Here is a 17,693-nt window from a genome sequence, read left to right on the forward strand (position 1 = left end):
TATAAATGATATTGCATTAATTAGATTCATTGATCAGTTCAAGGCAATTTAGTGGGTGAATTAATTACCTTTGTAAGGGAAAGAAATTTCAGACAAGAAGTGTTGTGGATTGTATGAGACATCCAGAAGCCTGTGAAAATCTTGGAAGATATAGTGAAATTTTCAAGTGAGTCTTTGAGATTGGAAGTAGGTAAGTGGATTGACCAACCCATTATAAATCATAGTATTGCATTCTATCTCCTCTTTTGATCAACTCTCAGTGAAATCATTCTAACTCTTTCTTTATTATTCTAAAAAATTAATTTATTAATCAAACTTTTAGTAACCCAATTCACTCCTTTTTCAAGTTATTTTAGACTATATTGCCTACCATCTTTATTATGCTACAGAAGTTACAAGCTTAAATATTATAGTCTGATAATATGGGTGGAGTGGCCCAACCTTTTCAATACATGAAATTCACTCAGTTAAATGTAAAGAGCTTGTGACTGGATTTTAGCTCCCTTCTTTAAAGAAACAAACAAGGTGTCACGTAAAAGCAAGGAAGGAGGAATCTTGACAATTGGATCACACGGTTTTGATGATAATGAACCTTGTAGAAGGCTTGTTTTGTTGAGCTAATTGCTAGAGTATAATGATAAAACAATTAAGATGAAGAGATTTAATAGAAGACTTGGTTATCTATGTTTTATATGCTTCAAGTCTTAGGATACTTATGAAAGAGTTTTGGATAACATTTGAAATGATGGATTTGAATTTGAATTTTAAATTTGAACTGTTATCACATTTAAAATTCATGTTTAAATTTTTTGTTTAGTTAGTTTAAAAAATTTAAATGAAAAAGAGAGATGAATTGAGATCTAAAACGCACATGAAAAAATTGAAAATGACAAATTTATTTACATTTTTTCATTGACAAAAAATGAGAAAATATATGAGAATTATAAAGATATTAATAGTGACAACACGAAAAGAATGAGATTTTTAAAATGACTATGATGTAAAAGAAATTTAAAATTATAAGAAATTACAATTTAAAATAAATTTAGATTTGAATCAAATCCAAACTCATAAATTTGTGTATCCAAATGAGAGATTTGGTCCCAATCCAAATCTCTATTAATCCAAACACAGCATTAAAAACACTTGTTTTCAAACAAAAATAGTTTCTGCAATGATTTTAAAATTAAAAAACTAGCACAAATGGCAATGATGTTTTATAAAGTATGAAATCCTATTTCTCATAAGTAGCTTTTAATTAACATGTTAACAGGATTGTCTTAACACGTCAGTGGCTTTGAAAACGACTTAATTTTATGTTTATGCTTCCATTAAGCGTGTTAAGTCATTCTCTTAATGTGCTACCATGTTAAAAATCAAGTCTTCTTTGGCATCAAAGATATCGCGCTAGTCACCATACATGAACAAAGGCATTCAACCCCACTACGTTTCTCAATTTTCAATTCAGCATTTTTTGCTATAGATAATTTACAGAGTTTACATTTTACTTTAACTTATATTTGAAAATATTTTTACATTTACAGATGCAGAAAATAAAAAATACCTATTAAATAATATATTTATTAAAAGGAAATTTTAAAAATTATTTTTAAAAATATCTGGTTGAGGGATTACAGTGAGTCTGCGACACCATTTACTCGAGAATCCAAGTCTGAGGATATATCGATTATAAAAAACCAAAAAAAAACACCCTCCACCTCTTATACAAGCTTATTATCACGTTACCAAGTATTCCTAAGTATATTCATTGATAGAGTTTACTCTTTTTTTTTTTTTTTTTGGTGAACCAGATATAATTTTTATATAATTATTTGATATTCAGTCATGCTACCAAGTTTTTTGCCAACTACATAGAATTATACCGTTACCTGAGGTAACTTTCATTGTAATTTTCTCCATCCACATCGTTAAATCTTACTTGATAAGAATTGAGCCTATGCCTACTTTTATATTCTAAAGATTAAAATCACCACGGAAAATATCTTCATGCAGATATATTCAACGCTGTGAGTAGCAAAGCAATAGAAGCATCATATATGAATGAAACATGTAAAAGAAATCTAGCTCCAGAAAAAATTATCCGCACCACCAACTCAGCCGGTTCAAGCCCAAAAAACCTTCACGGGAACAGAATGGTTCAAGAAGTACTAACAATCCTGAAATACAACTCTAAGCCAATAACAAGTCTTTCCTTTGTTTTTCTCTCCCCTACCTCATAATGATGATGTTTGTGGTGGGACAGATCAGAGCTCTATCAAAGAGGTAACATTTGTCTCCAAAAGCAGAGGATAATCTCTCAGTGGATGCATGCCATGAATAAAAGTCAGGCAAGCTTCTAAACACACCCATCCATTGAGCTCCTTTATCTCCTACTCTCTTCAAGATAGTGGATGCCGCCTCCTGCACTCATCCCAAAATCATCAGTCACGCATGTAAACTACCAAAACAACGCATTTTCAGTTTTAATTTCCTCTTATATTACATGCATAGTATAGATATCCAGGTTAATCCACCCAATTGAACTAGTAAACTGTTAAATTAATGTCTTAACTAACTAAATAAAATGCTTTGTATGACTAGTTTAACCATGTTTTAACTATGATTTTGACCATTAATTCTTGAACTAATGCCTTGACCAATTCAATGATTGGTCCGACTTTTAACACCTAAATTACATGTTATAATTCTTTTCCATTAAAAAGACAGGTCCCGTACTAGTTTCGAATTAAGAACCTAAGAGAAAAGGGAAGATGGGGTGGGAAAGCCTATTCAGTATATTTAATTAAGTGTTCAAACACCAAATATTTGAACTGAAAAAATTATAAAATGCAGTATTGAGAACCAACCAGGAATCAAAACTTAAACCACTTTTTTTGCTTTGGGTATTATTGCCATTAACTAGCATGCGCACAACCAAAATTTGTCAAAGAGAATCTAGTCAAATACTTTGAAGCCCATAAAGCTCTCTCAAATCACCTTTTAGGTCGGCTTCGATCTTCCTCATAGTCCATCACTCCACCAGATTCAGAGTTGATCTCCTCATGCCCTCGAAAGTCAATGTCGGCCTGCTGACAGTGTGCAACTTCTGCCACAAAGTAAGTAAGACACATCGACCAATATATCCCAGCATTTGTATTAACCTAAATATAATCATATGATATCAAACAAGAATGGCAGAAAAAGGCAGTTATCTACGCAAAACAAATCTCATTTCTGTCTCTTCCTAAAAAAGAGTGCTGCTGCTTCCAAAGTATTGCATGGAATAAATTTTAATTTAACCTGAAGACTCTAAAGAATCCATGTGTGGCAAAAACATTTATAACTGAAGTCAGTTTAATTACCATGGTAATAATGCTATAATAGTACGTTTGACAACATCCAAACATAAGGAAGTGCAAAGCTGGTTTCAATAATTCAAAAAATTTCCTGAGCTCCATTTTTTCCCTGAGCAGCTCTATATAATATTTAAAATAAAGTGGGCCAATAAAACTCCTACATGGACATGGCCATTTCTCTCTTTCAGAAACCAAGCTTTCCTGCGATGCCAATTAGACATGCATAATAAAGATGTTTAAGAAAAAGTGCCAAAACTAAAAGTTAAGTTGATTTGGTTTTGCCAAAATTTGGAATGGCGCCATCCGTTCTATTGAGAGAACTTTACATAACGAATTACATGCGCAAGTATCTATGAATAGTAAAAGTGGAAATTGTACATCTCCCATTCAACATTACTGTCTTGGCTTTGTCATGAAAGATTACTATGAAAAAATTCAAGATAAGCCCAAACTTGCAAGTAGTAAGTGGTTCATCTCTTTCATCTTCCTCTTACTGAGAGCATGTGAGTATGTGCAAGTGGTTGGTGGGTGGAACTTAAGTACAGCCATAACGAACTCAAGACATATCTATGCTAAACCAATTGCAGAACACAAATATACAAACTACAGAATAAATTAAAATTTCTTTACAAGTGCAAGTACAGGCAATCTGTTCAAAACTGTCCTGCCTATATTGAAGGTAAAGAAGCAAAGGAATAAAAGATCAATCCCATGACACAGCACCTAATAAAGGGGAAATTGCCAGCAATGATTCAAATTACAAGCATGTTTCTGACGGGTCATCCTCTTATCCATGTGAGTAAAGAAAATCACCGATATGAATGAGATAGGCATGATATTAAATTCAACCGACCTTGAAAATTAACTTCTTCACTTCTTCCGCCTTTTCTTCCACATCCTTCTTGTGCTTCTTGTCCAACTCACTCATAGTATCAGCCCATTTTATCTTTTCTTGAATTGAAGCAAGCATATTATCTGACGTAGACAACCTAGTAAGCAATATTAAAATACTAGATGTGAAGCCAACCTGTAATATTTTAAAAAGGAACTCCACGCAAGATATTGGCAACACAAAAATAAGAAAAAGAATAATGGAGATAATTATGGTTTAGAGAAGCTAAGAGAAACAGACAACCACAGCACTAAAAGAAGTTGAATCCTCATTTACCAACTATAAGTGAAACAAAAATTTCCAAGCTTGATAACTGAAAGTTCAAGCCAACTATAAGTGAGTTTGGATGCTATACAGTCTAAAATTCAAGGAAAATAGCATTTTTAAATAAAACCTCATCAGAATGCGACTTAAAGCTTTGATTTGAACTAACCCTAGAATGCAACTTAAAGCTTTGATTTGAATTAACCCTATGTAGCAAGAAATTACATGATCCCTATCACATTACAGTTGTGAAGTCTTGTCATGTTTATCATCTGAATAGGCCATCTAAGGACGTTACCAGCTACGCGTAACTGATTGCCAAGTTGAAATATGGCTATAATAAATTTCTTCGCTACAAGAATAATTACATTACCAGTTAGAGAGTGTATGTATCATATTTCCCAGCTGACCAGGTCTCAAGTCCCTCCCTGCTGCAAATTGGACCTAAAGTACACCCTCAGAGATCAGCAAATTTTCTGAAAGAGGACAAACGCAGTGATAGAAATGAAAAAGAAGCCAGCCAAATCATGAACGAGATCATGAGCAGGGACCTCAACACATCTTCGCAGTTGATCCAGCTTTCCTCTTACTATACCCTGATGGAACCAATAAGATTGACATTAACCATTTATTTATGATAATATTTGTTTCTATTCAATAATTTTTCTACAACATCAGAATAGTAATAATAAGGAAAGAACTCCACAAAGATAATTGCCAAACATAAGATTAAAACAGCATCATAAAGGGAAAATGAGAATCATATTAATCTCTTACAATCAGCGAGTAATCTGTAACACCATAGTATTGCAGAAATTGAAAATTAGTAAAACTATTGGCAAAATGGCAAAATAAAAAGTCAATTTGTTGTTAGTCCTAAAGTTCAACGTCATGAGTTTTGATGAGGACAAATATGATACAAATATATTAACAACATGGTTTATATGATCACAATAAGTTGTGCATGAAACTAATGCTTACTGTATTTATCATACACTTGAATCATGCTTCATCTCTTTTGTACACGACACGCCCCTTATGCATATAATAGGCTTTAGAAATGCTATACATACGTATAAAAACAAATTAGATATATGATTAAAGGAATCTCATTAGGTTGATAAGATACTATTAAAATAAAGATTATTGAATCAAGCCTATCGTTCGACTAAGTTCTTTTAATTGTCAATGGACTAAATGTGGTCGTATCAAGGGTAGAATTTTAAAGTTCAAGCTGAGGTAGGAACATCATGATTTTAAGTGTCTAAATTTAAGTTCAATTCCTCATCAAAATTTATAATGTTATCATCATCATCAATATCTAACAGGCACTCAAGTGGATCAACGACAATGTTCCTTTATTGAAATAGTTTTCTTCTAATCTATTGGAACATTGTTGAAGGCACTCTTATTTCGCCTTTACCTCTATCACATTTTTCAAGTGACTTGTCTATGTAGCTAGCTGATGGCACTTAAACCATTATCACATTAGTGTCTAATGCCACCAAGCCAAAACTGAAGGTTAGAAACAGGCAACGACAACCACCACCCTTATCCCACTAGGTGGGACATGGATCGCATAATGCCATTATGCCTTCTCTTTATTTTCTTCTTCATTCTTTATATATCTTACTTGGCCCAAATCTCTTGATTTTCTTTCCCTATCTTTTGTAATCCTTTAAATCTTATGTTCCCCATTATGTCACTAACTCATTGTAAAACTCCTCAAACGCTTTAGAACATGCCCTGCTTTCTTAGTCTTGTTTTCAACCATACGATACCTTTAACAATTTTCCACATTTTTGCACAAATGTATGGCGTCAAAACAATCTCTTTTATGTTTGATCTTTTCTTGAACATTTTCATTCCAAGTAAAAAATTTAATCTTACTCTCGTGAACTAACTTCATTAACCGCATCCATCCAGATCCTTGCTCATTTAACCTTACATCTTGGCACCAATGTATCAACTCTAACTCAATTGAAACTATACTCAATCCATATGTCATGTTGCTAAAGGGCAACAACTTAACATTAGCACAAAAATATATACTATCCATATTCATGTGAGATTTGACAAAGTTTTACAGTGGCTATTGAGAGCTTAACACAACTCTCCTCTATCCGAACATGGAATTGACTACACGACAAACTCAAACAATAGAAGTGTGATTGGAACAATGGGCTCCTTGCCTTCACACTAAATTGATGTAAAACCACTAGCAAGCATAAAGGAAGGGAGTGCATAGAATGCATAAAAGGGGTCAGATGTAGAAAAAGTAAAGGAAAGCTACTAGAACTCTATAAATTAGTCCCTCTAAATGCCTAAGCATAGCTAGTAGTAGCCTTATGCATAAAGCACAAAGGATATTTATTTAAAAAAAAAAAAAGCTAATAAGAAAGCTTAGAACCCTAAAAAATAATCAAATAAGTATTCCTTATTAAATTAAAACAATAAGACACATCAAAGATAACTAATTCTGATAGTAATTTATTCTTTATTAAAATACCAAATTAATGAAACATCTACAATTCTTAATCTTAATTTTAAATATTAAGTAATTAGATTAAATTACATTAAACTTACTTTTCGAAATCTACTTTATCCTTCACCACACAATCAAGATAATCGTATATTATTAGAGATAGCTATGCGTTTGGACAGCCATACATATACTCAATTAATTTTAGAATATTAACTAGGTGCTTGGTATAAATAGGTATACTTCATCATTGATAAAGTGGAACTCTCTCTCTCTCTCTCTCTCTCTCTCTCTTTGTGTGCGCTTATCTATTTCTAGTATGGTATCAGAGAAAAAGATAAGGATGGGAACATCTTTAAGCATTCTGGTAGAACAAACCATTATTGAAAGGATATAACTTCTTTGATCCACTACTTATTAGTGAAACTTGATGACAATAACTTCCTCTTGTGGAAGAAGCAGATAGGAAATGCAACACCATGGATTGGAAAGGTTGCTTGGTATTTTGATGCCAATTCCCATTGAATATGCTAAAGTCACCAAACATCTAGAAGGAAAGCAGAATTTGCATGGATTTGACAAGACTAATTATTGATGTCTCGGATGCCATTATCAACAACAGAATTGATGCTGACTAGGACCATGGGCAGCAAAACTTCTGCCTAGACATGGGATAGAATCTTCTGCCCTATCACTTATGATGCCTCAGATGTGAAGCCAGTCAATGACAAATAGTGGAGCAAAGCAAGCGTATATAGGAGATGCATCAGATTTGCTTATTAAGAACATTGGACATTCAGTCACTTGCACTAAGCATCCTACTACTCTTAATCTTTCTAATCTACTCAATATCCTTGCTTAACAAAGAATCTTACAAGTATTTAAAAATTGTGTTTGGACAATAATGTTGCAGTTGAGTTCCAGTATCAGCTTTGTCTCACAAGGGATCAAACAACAAGAGAAGTGCTGCTACAAGGGTAGAAAAAGGATGGACCAAATGACAGTCTAGTCCTAAGTCAGTTTTAGTTGCTTGTAATCATGATAAAACTTTTAATAAAAGGCCTAAAAATAACATATCAACAACAACAACATACCTTTATTTCACTAGGTGGGGTCGATTACATGGATTGCAAAACGCCATTGTACTCTATCATTTACCAAGCTTTTAAAAATATTATTAACTAAGAGATCGCGTTCAATAACTTCCAGAAGTGTTCTCTTAGACCTTCCTCTATCTCTCTTAACAGAGCTCAAAATTATATGTTCCATTCCTCTCACTGGTGCCTCCTACAATCTTCTATGTACATGCTCAAATTATCTCAAACGATTTTTTATCATTTTTTCTTCAATAGGTGCTACCTCACTTTTTCACATACATGCTCATTTCAAATTTTGTCTTTACATATATGTCCGCACATCCATCGTAACATTCTCATCTCTATTACTCCAACTTTATGCTTTTACTGTCCTGCTACGACATAACATAGCTGGTTTGATAGCAGTACAATAAAACTTTCCTATAAGTTTATTAGGCACCTTACAGTCACAAATAACTCCTTTAGCTTTTCTCTAATTAAACCACCCAACTTGAATCCTATATAAAATATCCTCACTGATTTCGTTATCATTTTGAATAATGGCTCCCAAATATCTAAACTTTTTCACTTAAAGTATAATTTGATCTTTTAATTTCACTTCCAAATTATTGTCGACTAGTCTCTTACCAAATTTACAATATAAATATTCCGTCTTACTTATACTCAGACAGAAACCTTTCAACTTCAATGTCCTCCTCCATAACTCAAGTTTACAATTAATCTTTTCTCTTGTCTCTGCTATAAGAACTATATTATCTGCGAAGAACATACATTTGAGAATTTTCCCTTAAATATGTTCTGTCAAAACATTTAAGACCAAATCAAACAAATAAGGACTTAAAGATGATCTCTAATGCAGTTCAATTTTTATAGAAAAGTCTTTTATTTAACCACTAGATATTCTTATGCTAATTTTTACCCCCTCATGCATATCTTGTATAACTTTAATATAAGCAATCCATACTCCCTTCTTTTCTAAAGCTTTCCAAAGCACTTCTCTTTGATATACAGTCATAAGCTTTTTCCCAATCAATAAAAACCATATGTAAATTTTTACCTTTACAACGATAATTTTTCATTAATTTCCTTGGTAGATATATCACCTGTGTAGTCGATTTACCTGACATAAAACCAAACTAATTCTTAAAAATACTTGTCTCCAGTCTCAACCAATGCTCGATTACTTTCTCCCATAATTTCATTGTGTGGCTCATGAATTTAATCTCTCTATAATTAGTACAATTCTGAATATCCCCTTTATTTTATAAATAAAAATTAATGTACTTCTCCTTCAGTTGTTAGGCATTTTCTTACACCATAAAATCACATTAAATAACTTAGTTAACCATCTCACCCTTTCTTCACCTAAACATTTCCACACTTCAATAGATATACAATCAGGTCCGTTGGCTCTACCATTTGCCATTTTCTTAAGAGCTTCATTTACCTCCTTATTACATATTATTCGATAGAATGACAAATTTTGTTCTCCTTCATGAGTTACTAAATCCTCCAAGTTACTAGATAAACTCTCTCCATCATTAAAAAGTTTGGAAAATTAAGTCTCCCATCTGTCTTTAATTTCATCATCTGTAAACTAAAATTCTTCCCTCTCCATCTTTTATACATCTTACCTGTTTTATATCGCTTGATTTTCTTTCCCTACTCTTAGCAATTTTATAAATATTTTATTCACATTTCTCTGTCTCAAAGCTCTTATAAAATTCTTCAAAAACTTTAGAACGAACTTCACTCACAGCTTTCTCAGTTTCCCTCTTAGCCATATGGTATCTTTCCCAATTTTTCTCATTATTACACAAATGTATGGCTTTAAAACAATTTTTCTTATGTTTAATTTTGTCCTATACACTATTATTCCACTACAAAGACTCATCTTCTAGACCAAAACCTTTTGATTCTCCCAAAAATACTTTTGCAACCTCCCTTATCTTTTTAGCTATATCCTCCCATAAGATGTCAGCACTTCCCTGAGATTCCCAAATTCCTTTGTCCAAAAGATTCCGCTTGAAAATATCTTACTTCTCACCTTTTAATTGCCACCAGCTAATCCTTGGTGATATTACTTGTCGACATTTTTTAGTTTTATTCATAATACACATCAAAGACAAGGACCCTATGTTGTGCCATTACAGCATCCCCGAGAATCACCTTACAATTTTTACAGTCTTCTATCTGTGTTCCTAACCAAAAGAAAATCAATCTATGACTTTAAGGCTCCATTTTTGTAAATGATGAGATGCTCATCTCTCTTCTTGAAACAAGTGCTGGCAATTTTAAAATCACACGCCAACGAGAAATCAAGAGTTTGTCCTTCATTGTTTATCTCTCCAAAACCAAAATCCACCATGCACACTCGCATACTAACCAACCTCCCTCTTGACATGCCCATTAAAGTGTCCAATAAAAACCTTCTCATTCTATGGTATGTGTTGAATCAACCCCTCCAAGTCCTCTCGAAGTAATTCCTTAAGACTAGCTTTTATTCCGACTTGAGGCTCATAAGCGCTAACAATATTAACAATCTCATGTCCAACTATCATTTTTAAGGAAATAATTGTCTTCAATTATGCTAACTTCTACAACGTTCTTCTTCCACTCTTTATCAATAATGATGCCTACTCCATTGCGTGTGCTTACTTTTTCTGTATACCAAAGTTTGAAACTTTGAATATCCTTAGCTTCTTCTCCACGCCATTTTGTCTCTTGCAGGCATAGGATATTAATTTTCCTTTGAATCATAACCCCTACAACCTCTACAGATTTACAATTCAATGTCCCAACATTCCAAGTACCAAATCTAATCTTGCTCTCATGGACTAACTTCTTTAGCTGTGCACGTTCAAAATGACACGGTAGCCGTTGCTCATTTAACACTACATCCGGACGCCAATGCAGCGGCTCTAACTCATTTATCACTATACTCAAGCCATGCAGTGTTACTTACGAACAACAACCTAACATTAGCATTATAACGTCTATTGTCCATATTCATGATGGATTCAACAAAGTTTTACGTTAATTGTTGATGGCCTAACACAACCCTCCTCTTTTACCTGAGCTTGGGACCGGCTATAAACATAGGTGGAGTCTAAAAATAACATATAACTAATTAATTTGTTTCAGATAACACCACTTATGTTTTATAGCTGATCCCAAGCTTGAACAAAAGAGGAGTATTGCGTTAGGTCCTTGACAGCCAATATAGAACTCCATCAAATCTCACGTGAATATGGATATAATAGATGTTACTTTGTTTCAGATTTGGTACAATAGGCTAGATCATCCAGCATGAACTTTGTTATGAAGGCGTGTAATGTCTAACACTTATAATAAATTTGTTGTTTCAAAGCAAGCTATCAGGGTAAATCCCACAAAACCCCGTTTTCCCTCTTCCATACAGAATACACCAAAACCACTTTAGCTTGTCTATATGGTGGTCAGCGCCTCTTAAATCGAGAGAAGAGTTGCCACATTACATTCACTTTATAGGCACTTACATATAATTCACACGAATTTAAACCCATGAACCAGATCAGGCACCTACACATAAAATGAATGTGTAGTATCCCTTTTCCATTGGCACTAACCTTTCAGGTTTAGCAGGTTCACTTGTCTTCTTCCAACGGTTCAGAAGCTACAACAGAACAGAAATCTTCTCAGGCTCAGGTGATGAGAAACATCTAACAGGAAGTACCAGTTCAGGTGTTATTCAACCTTATCCTAATTCCCACATACAACAACAACAAGCCTTTATCCTATTAGGTGGGATCGGCTACATGGATTGCAAGACGTCATTGTACTCTATCATTTATCAAGCTTTTAAGAATATTATTAATTAAGAGATCGCGTTCAATAACTTCTAAAAGTGTTCTCTTAGGCCTTCCTCTACCTCTCTTAATCAGACTCAAAGTTGTATGTTCCACTCTTCTCACTGGTGCCTCCCTTGGTCTTCTTTGTACATGCCCAAACCATCTCAACCGATTTTCTACCATTTTTTCCTCAATAAGTGCCACCCTCACTTTTTCGCATACGTGCTCATTTCGAATTTTATCTTTACGTGTATGTCTGCACATCCATCGTAACATTCTCATCTCTGCTACTCCAATATTATGCTCTTGCTGTCCCGTTAGAGCCCAGCATTCACTACAATATAACATTGCCGGTTTGATAGCAGTGCGATAAAACTTTCCTTTAAGTTTATTAGGCACCTTACGGTCGCAAATAACTCCTTTAGCTTTTCTCCAATTAAACTACCCAGCTTGAATTCTATGTAAAATATCTCCACTGATTTCGCCATCATTTTGAATAATGGCTCCCAAATATCTAAACTTTTCCACTTGAGGTATAATTTGATCTCCCAATTTTACTTCCAAATTATTGTCGAATAATCCTTTACCAAATTTACAATATAAATATTCCGTCTTACTTCTACTCAGACGAAAACCTTTCGACTCCAATGTCCTTCTCCATAACTCAAGTTTGCAATTAACCTCTTCTCTTGTCTCTGCTATAAGAACTATATCATCCGCGAAAAGCATACATTTCAAAATTTTTCCTTGAATATGTTCCGTCAAAACATTTAAGATCAAGTTGAACAAATAAGGACTCAGAGATGATCCCTGATGTAGTCCAATCTTCTAATTCCCACATACAATAAGAAAATTTCTCTGATTATTGGAATGTGTTAAGCTCCACCAGATTATGATGATAGAATACTTAGCCATAGCCAATAGGTTCCTTTCTTTGCAGCCTATGGGGTACAGGGTAGCTTTCACAACTTTCCCATGGAGGTTTTCTCATGCTATTGCTAGAGGGGTTTCTTAATGGATTTAAAGTGGAACTGGACCGTTATAGAATTAGTTTTCCCAATTTCTGCTTCATTGTCTTCTAATCTCTTTCTCCTGACCCTTGTAGATATTATTTTATATCATTACAGAAATTCTAGCAATAGTGCTTGTCCTTAAAAAGGGCATTTCATTAATCAGAACAAAACAATATATGCAAATAGAAATATATTAAGCACGTTTGAGCAGAAATATAACGTCTGAGAGGAAGCAATGCCTACCGCATACATGCACTCATTAATTAGAAAATCTTCAAGTTCACGTACATTTGTCACGTCTAATTCCTGCATTAGATGGTCATAAGGCAACACCTGGAAGAAAACTGAATAAGTAAATCTGTGATGACTGATGAATGATTGCATGTTAGAAGACAAGTACAAACAGCTAAACCAAAACTAAAAACTTTAAGGTGGTTTTTCCCAACCAGATTATTTTCCGTATGAGCAAATGCAAGAAAGAACACAACAATGATAATAGAATCCTGCACAGAATTGAAATGATATCCAGGGAGGAGATGTTTGGGACAATAAGCTTCCATAAGTACTACAGAGCATGTAACTATAGTTATGTTGGTCAATAATCTAACAGTGAGATATATCCAATTTAAATCATCAAGAAAAGAGAAGTGATACTTTCGGTTAACCAGTAGAAGACATAAATTAAGATACAACAGATTCTATGGCTCTTGCTAAGGAGAAGTTGTTAGATTTTGAAGCTCAGTAATTAACAGGATCAATTATAATGACCTGATGTAGGTTCATAGAACAAAAACAGTGTTCTCCACACTCAGTATAGCAAGTTGTTTGACACTTTCAAGGATCATTAAGGGTGTCCTCTCTTTCTGGAACAATTTCTCAAGACAACTTTCAGTGGTTTTAGGAAGAAGGAAAGCAAAATTCTGTGGTGATTTTCTGTTTTCACAATACTATGATGTTAATTGGAAACAACTACGAGCAATTTTAAGGGTGTTCCATGGCATCTTCAGTAATTGCAGGACAGTATAATGATTATGGTCTCTCTATGATGATTTCTTTATTTGTTTTAAAACGAGTGTCGCTGTCAGATATACAGAGAGCCTCAGCAGCTTTGTTGTATTCTTGACTTCCCAGTTTCTGAGATTTGGATAAGGTGTTCCTTTCCCTTCCAATGTTCTTCACTTCTTTTAGAAGTATATATTCCCTTCTCATTTGCAATATCTTTATGTTCAGAAAATCATATTTTATTAATAAAATAACAATAAATTAATATTATTATCACTCATTAAGCCAAAAACAGAAAGTCAAGAAATCCACATGTTTACTTGATTTTTCCAAATCTATCGGAGATTTAGAGGGTGCCACCATACCTTGTTTGTCTCAGCTAGTGTAAGAACTGTGAGTTGCTTTAGCTTGAGGATCTGGTCAGGTATCAATTGTGGAAGGCGGCCAGCATTACCTACAAACCATGTTTTTCAGACAAGCTCCACTATATGATCCATAAACAGTGCATGCGCAACCCTTAAAGATGACAAATAAGACCTTTGCACCTAGAGCTATCCTATTCTTAGAAAGGTGAATATTAGAAATAGGAATTTCCTACTTCCAATTCAAATAATTTACCAACAGAAAAATGCAAAAGAGCGTAGTCACATGAGCCTTAGTGTGAAGATAACCATTTGTTAAAAAGAGTGTCCAGGCCCATTATGTTTTCTAGTTTGTTAACCCTAATTATCTAGGTTAGACGTCATTCCTAAGTTTAAAGGATTAGAATCTGCTGTTATTATTATGTTTTATTCAGTATCATAATCGAGAGGATTTGGTGGCCTGATTCTCAGCAGCCTCCCTCTATTTATTCTTGTATCTTCTACGTCTTATAATGGATCAACAAGAGAAAAACACAGTTTTCCTCACCATTCAAAGGGGTAATTGTTTTCATATACAATGTCAAATAACAACCTATTTTACAAGAATATTGCACACTAAGTGGAATTGCTATCAGATAACCCTAATGGTTAATGAATATAAGAATATAATAGGTAAGACCAATTATAGAAATGGCTGTATTAATATTTAATAGGAAAAGTGAACCTATATTAAGGCATAAAGGCCAAAAAGATGCTTGAATAGGTCAAGTCTTTTGATCACTCATCATTTTACTTCAATACATCAATTATTTCCTCAAACAACTTCAAGAACTGAGTACTACAAGAATACACACAGTTCCAAACACATGCATGTTTGTGTGAGTTCATAGCACTACAGATGACAACTTTTAAACTTCCAACATCATAAAAAAGATCAATAAATATGATCCTTTTCATTGTCACCAATCATAAATTAGGATCATAAGTATCTCCCTAGCATGGTGAGATTATACCTGACTATAACAATAACGGAATTATCAGCCAAATATAACCTCACTGATTGTATTTTTTCTTTTCATGTTTTTCTGCTTTAATTAGATGAATCAGAATCTATTTTTAACTAGATTTAAAGATTCTGATAGATACCCGAGAGCAGCAATAACCATAGCAGCCTCTTACATATATTGTCCGCAATGATCAATAAACTTATTTAGAAGCTGAGTCCTCAATTGATCACCCTATCAGCATCCCACAATTCCTCATTGCCCAACAGTCATCACCAATTTCTGAGAATCCATGAAACAAGAATGCAACCTTCCTATGCAAACATTTACTTTCTAAACAAAGCCACTCATTGCAAGGTTCGCATCCCAATATCTTAACACTGATAATTAAAAGAATCAATCACTTTGCTGCACTTGACCACGCAGCAAGATATATGAATGGATAAATTTCACCTCACCAGCATATTCCAGAACTTTCAAAAATGCCACTTCATACTATTCTTTTAAAATTAAGGTTAAATGTTTAGCATTGTCAATCACTGGTAGCTCTCTTTCCATCCAAACCTTCTTTTCCTCTCTATTTCACTACATGATTTCCATTTGATTCAGCTCCACATCAACCAGAAGAATTGGTGAGATATAACAGTGGTCATTCAATGCCCATGATAAAAGAGATACGAAATGGTCGTAGGATGTTGTGAAGAATTTCAATCATCATCAATTCATGGAAACCATTCTCAGTACTAACTGCATCCACGTAAACTTTCAATATCCAAAAGCAGCTGAACATATATGCTGACAATGAAGTGGGAACAATATTGTTACATTTTCTTCTAAGAAGCACCAACGCCAGCAAGAATAGAAAATTACTGCAGTCCCTACCATCGTTAATATACTTACATAATGCATATAAAGTAACAAGAATCTGCAACAAAAAAATTTCGGGAAGGAAAAGACAGAAATATGAATCTTTAGGCTTACTCTTATAATCACTCCACGTGCCATATGCAAATAATCGTAGCACGTCAAGGTAGACAGAATGCTCAGTTCCTTCAAGCTGCATGATTTATGAATGGAAAAACCATATGAATTAATTAACAATGAACTATTAGAAAGTACTAACTCCTAAGAAAGAGAAGTGCTGCTTTACAAGTTGTACTAACTATTACATAATAAATGAAAGCATGGGGATTCACAAGACCACCTAAGTGAAAAAACTGGTAGCCCGGTAATCCCCGTGAAATATTTATATAAAAAGCGCTTTCTTTGGTAGCCCGTAGCCCACTAATCCCCGTGAAATATACAAAAAGAAATGATATCAACAAAATCATATTAAGAGGAGCCAGTGGAAAATGAGACTTCTGTTTTTAACAAATTCTATCCCCAGCTGTTAAAGTTCAAAACAAACAGAAGTACACATCTTATCAGGTCATCAACATAATACTATTTCCCTAAAATTTTAGGAGAAAACCTTGACAGGATGAAGCTTCTCGAAGTGGGAGTAGCTTACTGTTTAACAACCATCATCTTGAAAAACTTCATGAAGCAAAAGGATTAAAATATCCAACTCATAGCAACCTAAGTTTTTCGACAGGGATGAAACTCACAGGTGAAGGCAATGTTTCAAGGCTTAAACATAAATTAGAAAGAACACAAACGGAAGCGTCAAGAAATTCAAGTAACTTCAAAGAAGTGACCAAAGACCACGAGACAGTAAGAAAGAATTATCATATGTGGCAAAAAATATGAAAACCACATAAGTTAGAGGGGAGGAATCTATTTCCCTCGAACAACAAGCCTTAGAGCAGAATAAAAAAATTGGGAAAAAGTGAAAAACAGGAATTCCAGATCAATGAGACATGTACGAACCTCTACAACACTAGGGACGGCCAAAATCTCAGAGAAAGCGAAGAGGGAAGGGTTAGAAGTGGCTTCAACAACCACAGAACCGAGTCCCGAACCCTTGGAAGCAGAGGCTTGCTTGACGAAGTGATCGATGAAATCCGCTTGCTTTTGTTCGATATCCATCTCAGGATAAAAGAAGAGAGAAACCAGCGATTTGGGGCTTGACGCTTATGCTTCTGCAGTGAAAGCTTGAGGAGGAAGGCCCTCTAGCGAGAAGGCTCTCGATTGTAAGTACCGCTCCCATGATTGAACTATATACTTGTTAAAATTGTTAAAATGTTAATTATAATTTATATTAAGTTATACTTTTTAATAATGAATCATAAATTATAATTATAATTTATATTAATTTATATACTTTTTAATAATTATTAAAAATTATTAAAACTTTTGATGATTGTGGTGTTGATCATAAAACATAACTATAATTATAATTATAATACTTTATAATATAACCATCATGAACATAAGTATTTGGGAAAATTG

At 33.9% G+C, this 17,693-nt stretch overlaps 1 protein-coding gene across 4 annotated transcripts; it reads right to left on the reverse strand.

Annotated features, from left to right (window-relative positions):
• Positions 1-1,987: 1,987 nt before the first annotated feature.
• LOC129297557 (COP9 signalosome complex subunit 7-like) lies at positions 1,988-17,429 on the reverse strand. Of its 4 annotated transcripts, none has more exons than XM_054935885.1 (9): positions 17,172-17,429; positions 16,284-16,359; positions 14,302-14,390; positions 13,178-13,267; positions 5,064-5,108; positions 4,886-4,956; positions 4,210-4,345; positions 2,998-3,086; positions 1,988-2,421 (listed from the first exon to the last, which is right to left on the reverse strand). In XM_054935885.1, the coding sequence occupies exons 1-9, from the start codon at positions 17,328-17,330 to the stop codon at positions 2,400-2,402; spliced, it is 777 nt and encodes a 258-aa protein (XP_054791860.1). In that variant the 5' UTR covers positions 17,331-17,429; the 3' UTR covers positions 1,988-2,399. The 4 variants fall into 4 exon arrangements, with proteins under 4 accessions (XP_054791860.1, XP_054791859.1, XP_054791862.1 ...); XM_054935884.1 differs by having other exon boundaries at positions 2,998-3,089; XM_054935887.1 differs by having other exon boundaries at positions 2,998-3,103.
• Between the last annotated feature and the right edge of the window lie 264 nt (positions 17,430-17,693).

This window comes from Prosopis cineraria, unplaced genomic scaffold (assembly GCF_029017545.1).
Source record: "Prosopis cineraria cultivar Desert tree isolate PC_DT_omini unplaced genomic scaffold, ASM2901754v1 PC555, whole genome shotgun sequence".
Classification (NCBI taxonomy): domain Eukaryota; kingdom Viridiplantae; phylum Streptophyta; class Magnoliopsida; order Fabales; family Fabaceae; genus Prosopis; species Prosopis cineraria.

Excerpts from the sequence above, each read along its gene's own strand:
- LOC129297557 (XM_054935884.1), bottom strand. The coding sequence starts at position 17,330 with ATGGATATCGAACAAAAGCAAGCGGATTTCATCGATCACTTCGTCAAG. Across the intron at positions 4,957-5,063 it reads AACTGCGAAGATGTGTTGAG|GTCCAATTTGCAGCAGGGAG; the intron begins GTCCCTGCTCAT and ends GGTGTACTTTAG. Across the intron at positions 3,090-4,209 it reads TGAAGAAGTTAATTTTCAAG|CAGGCCGACATTGACTTTCG; the intron begins GTCGGTTGAATT and ends GCACACTGTCAG.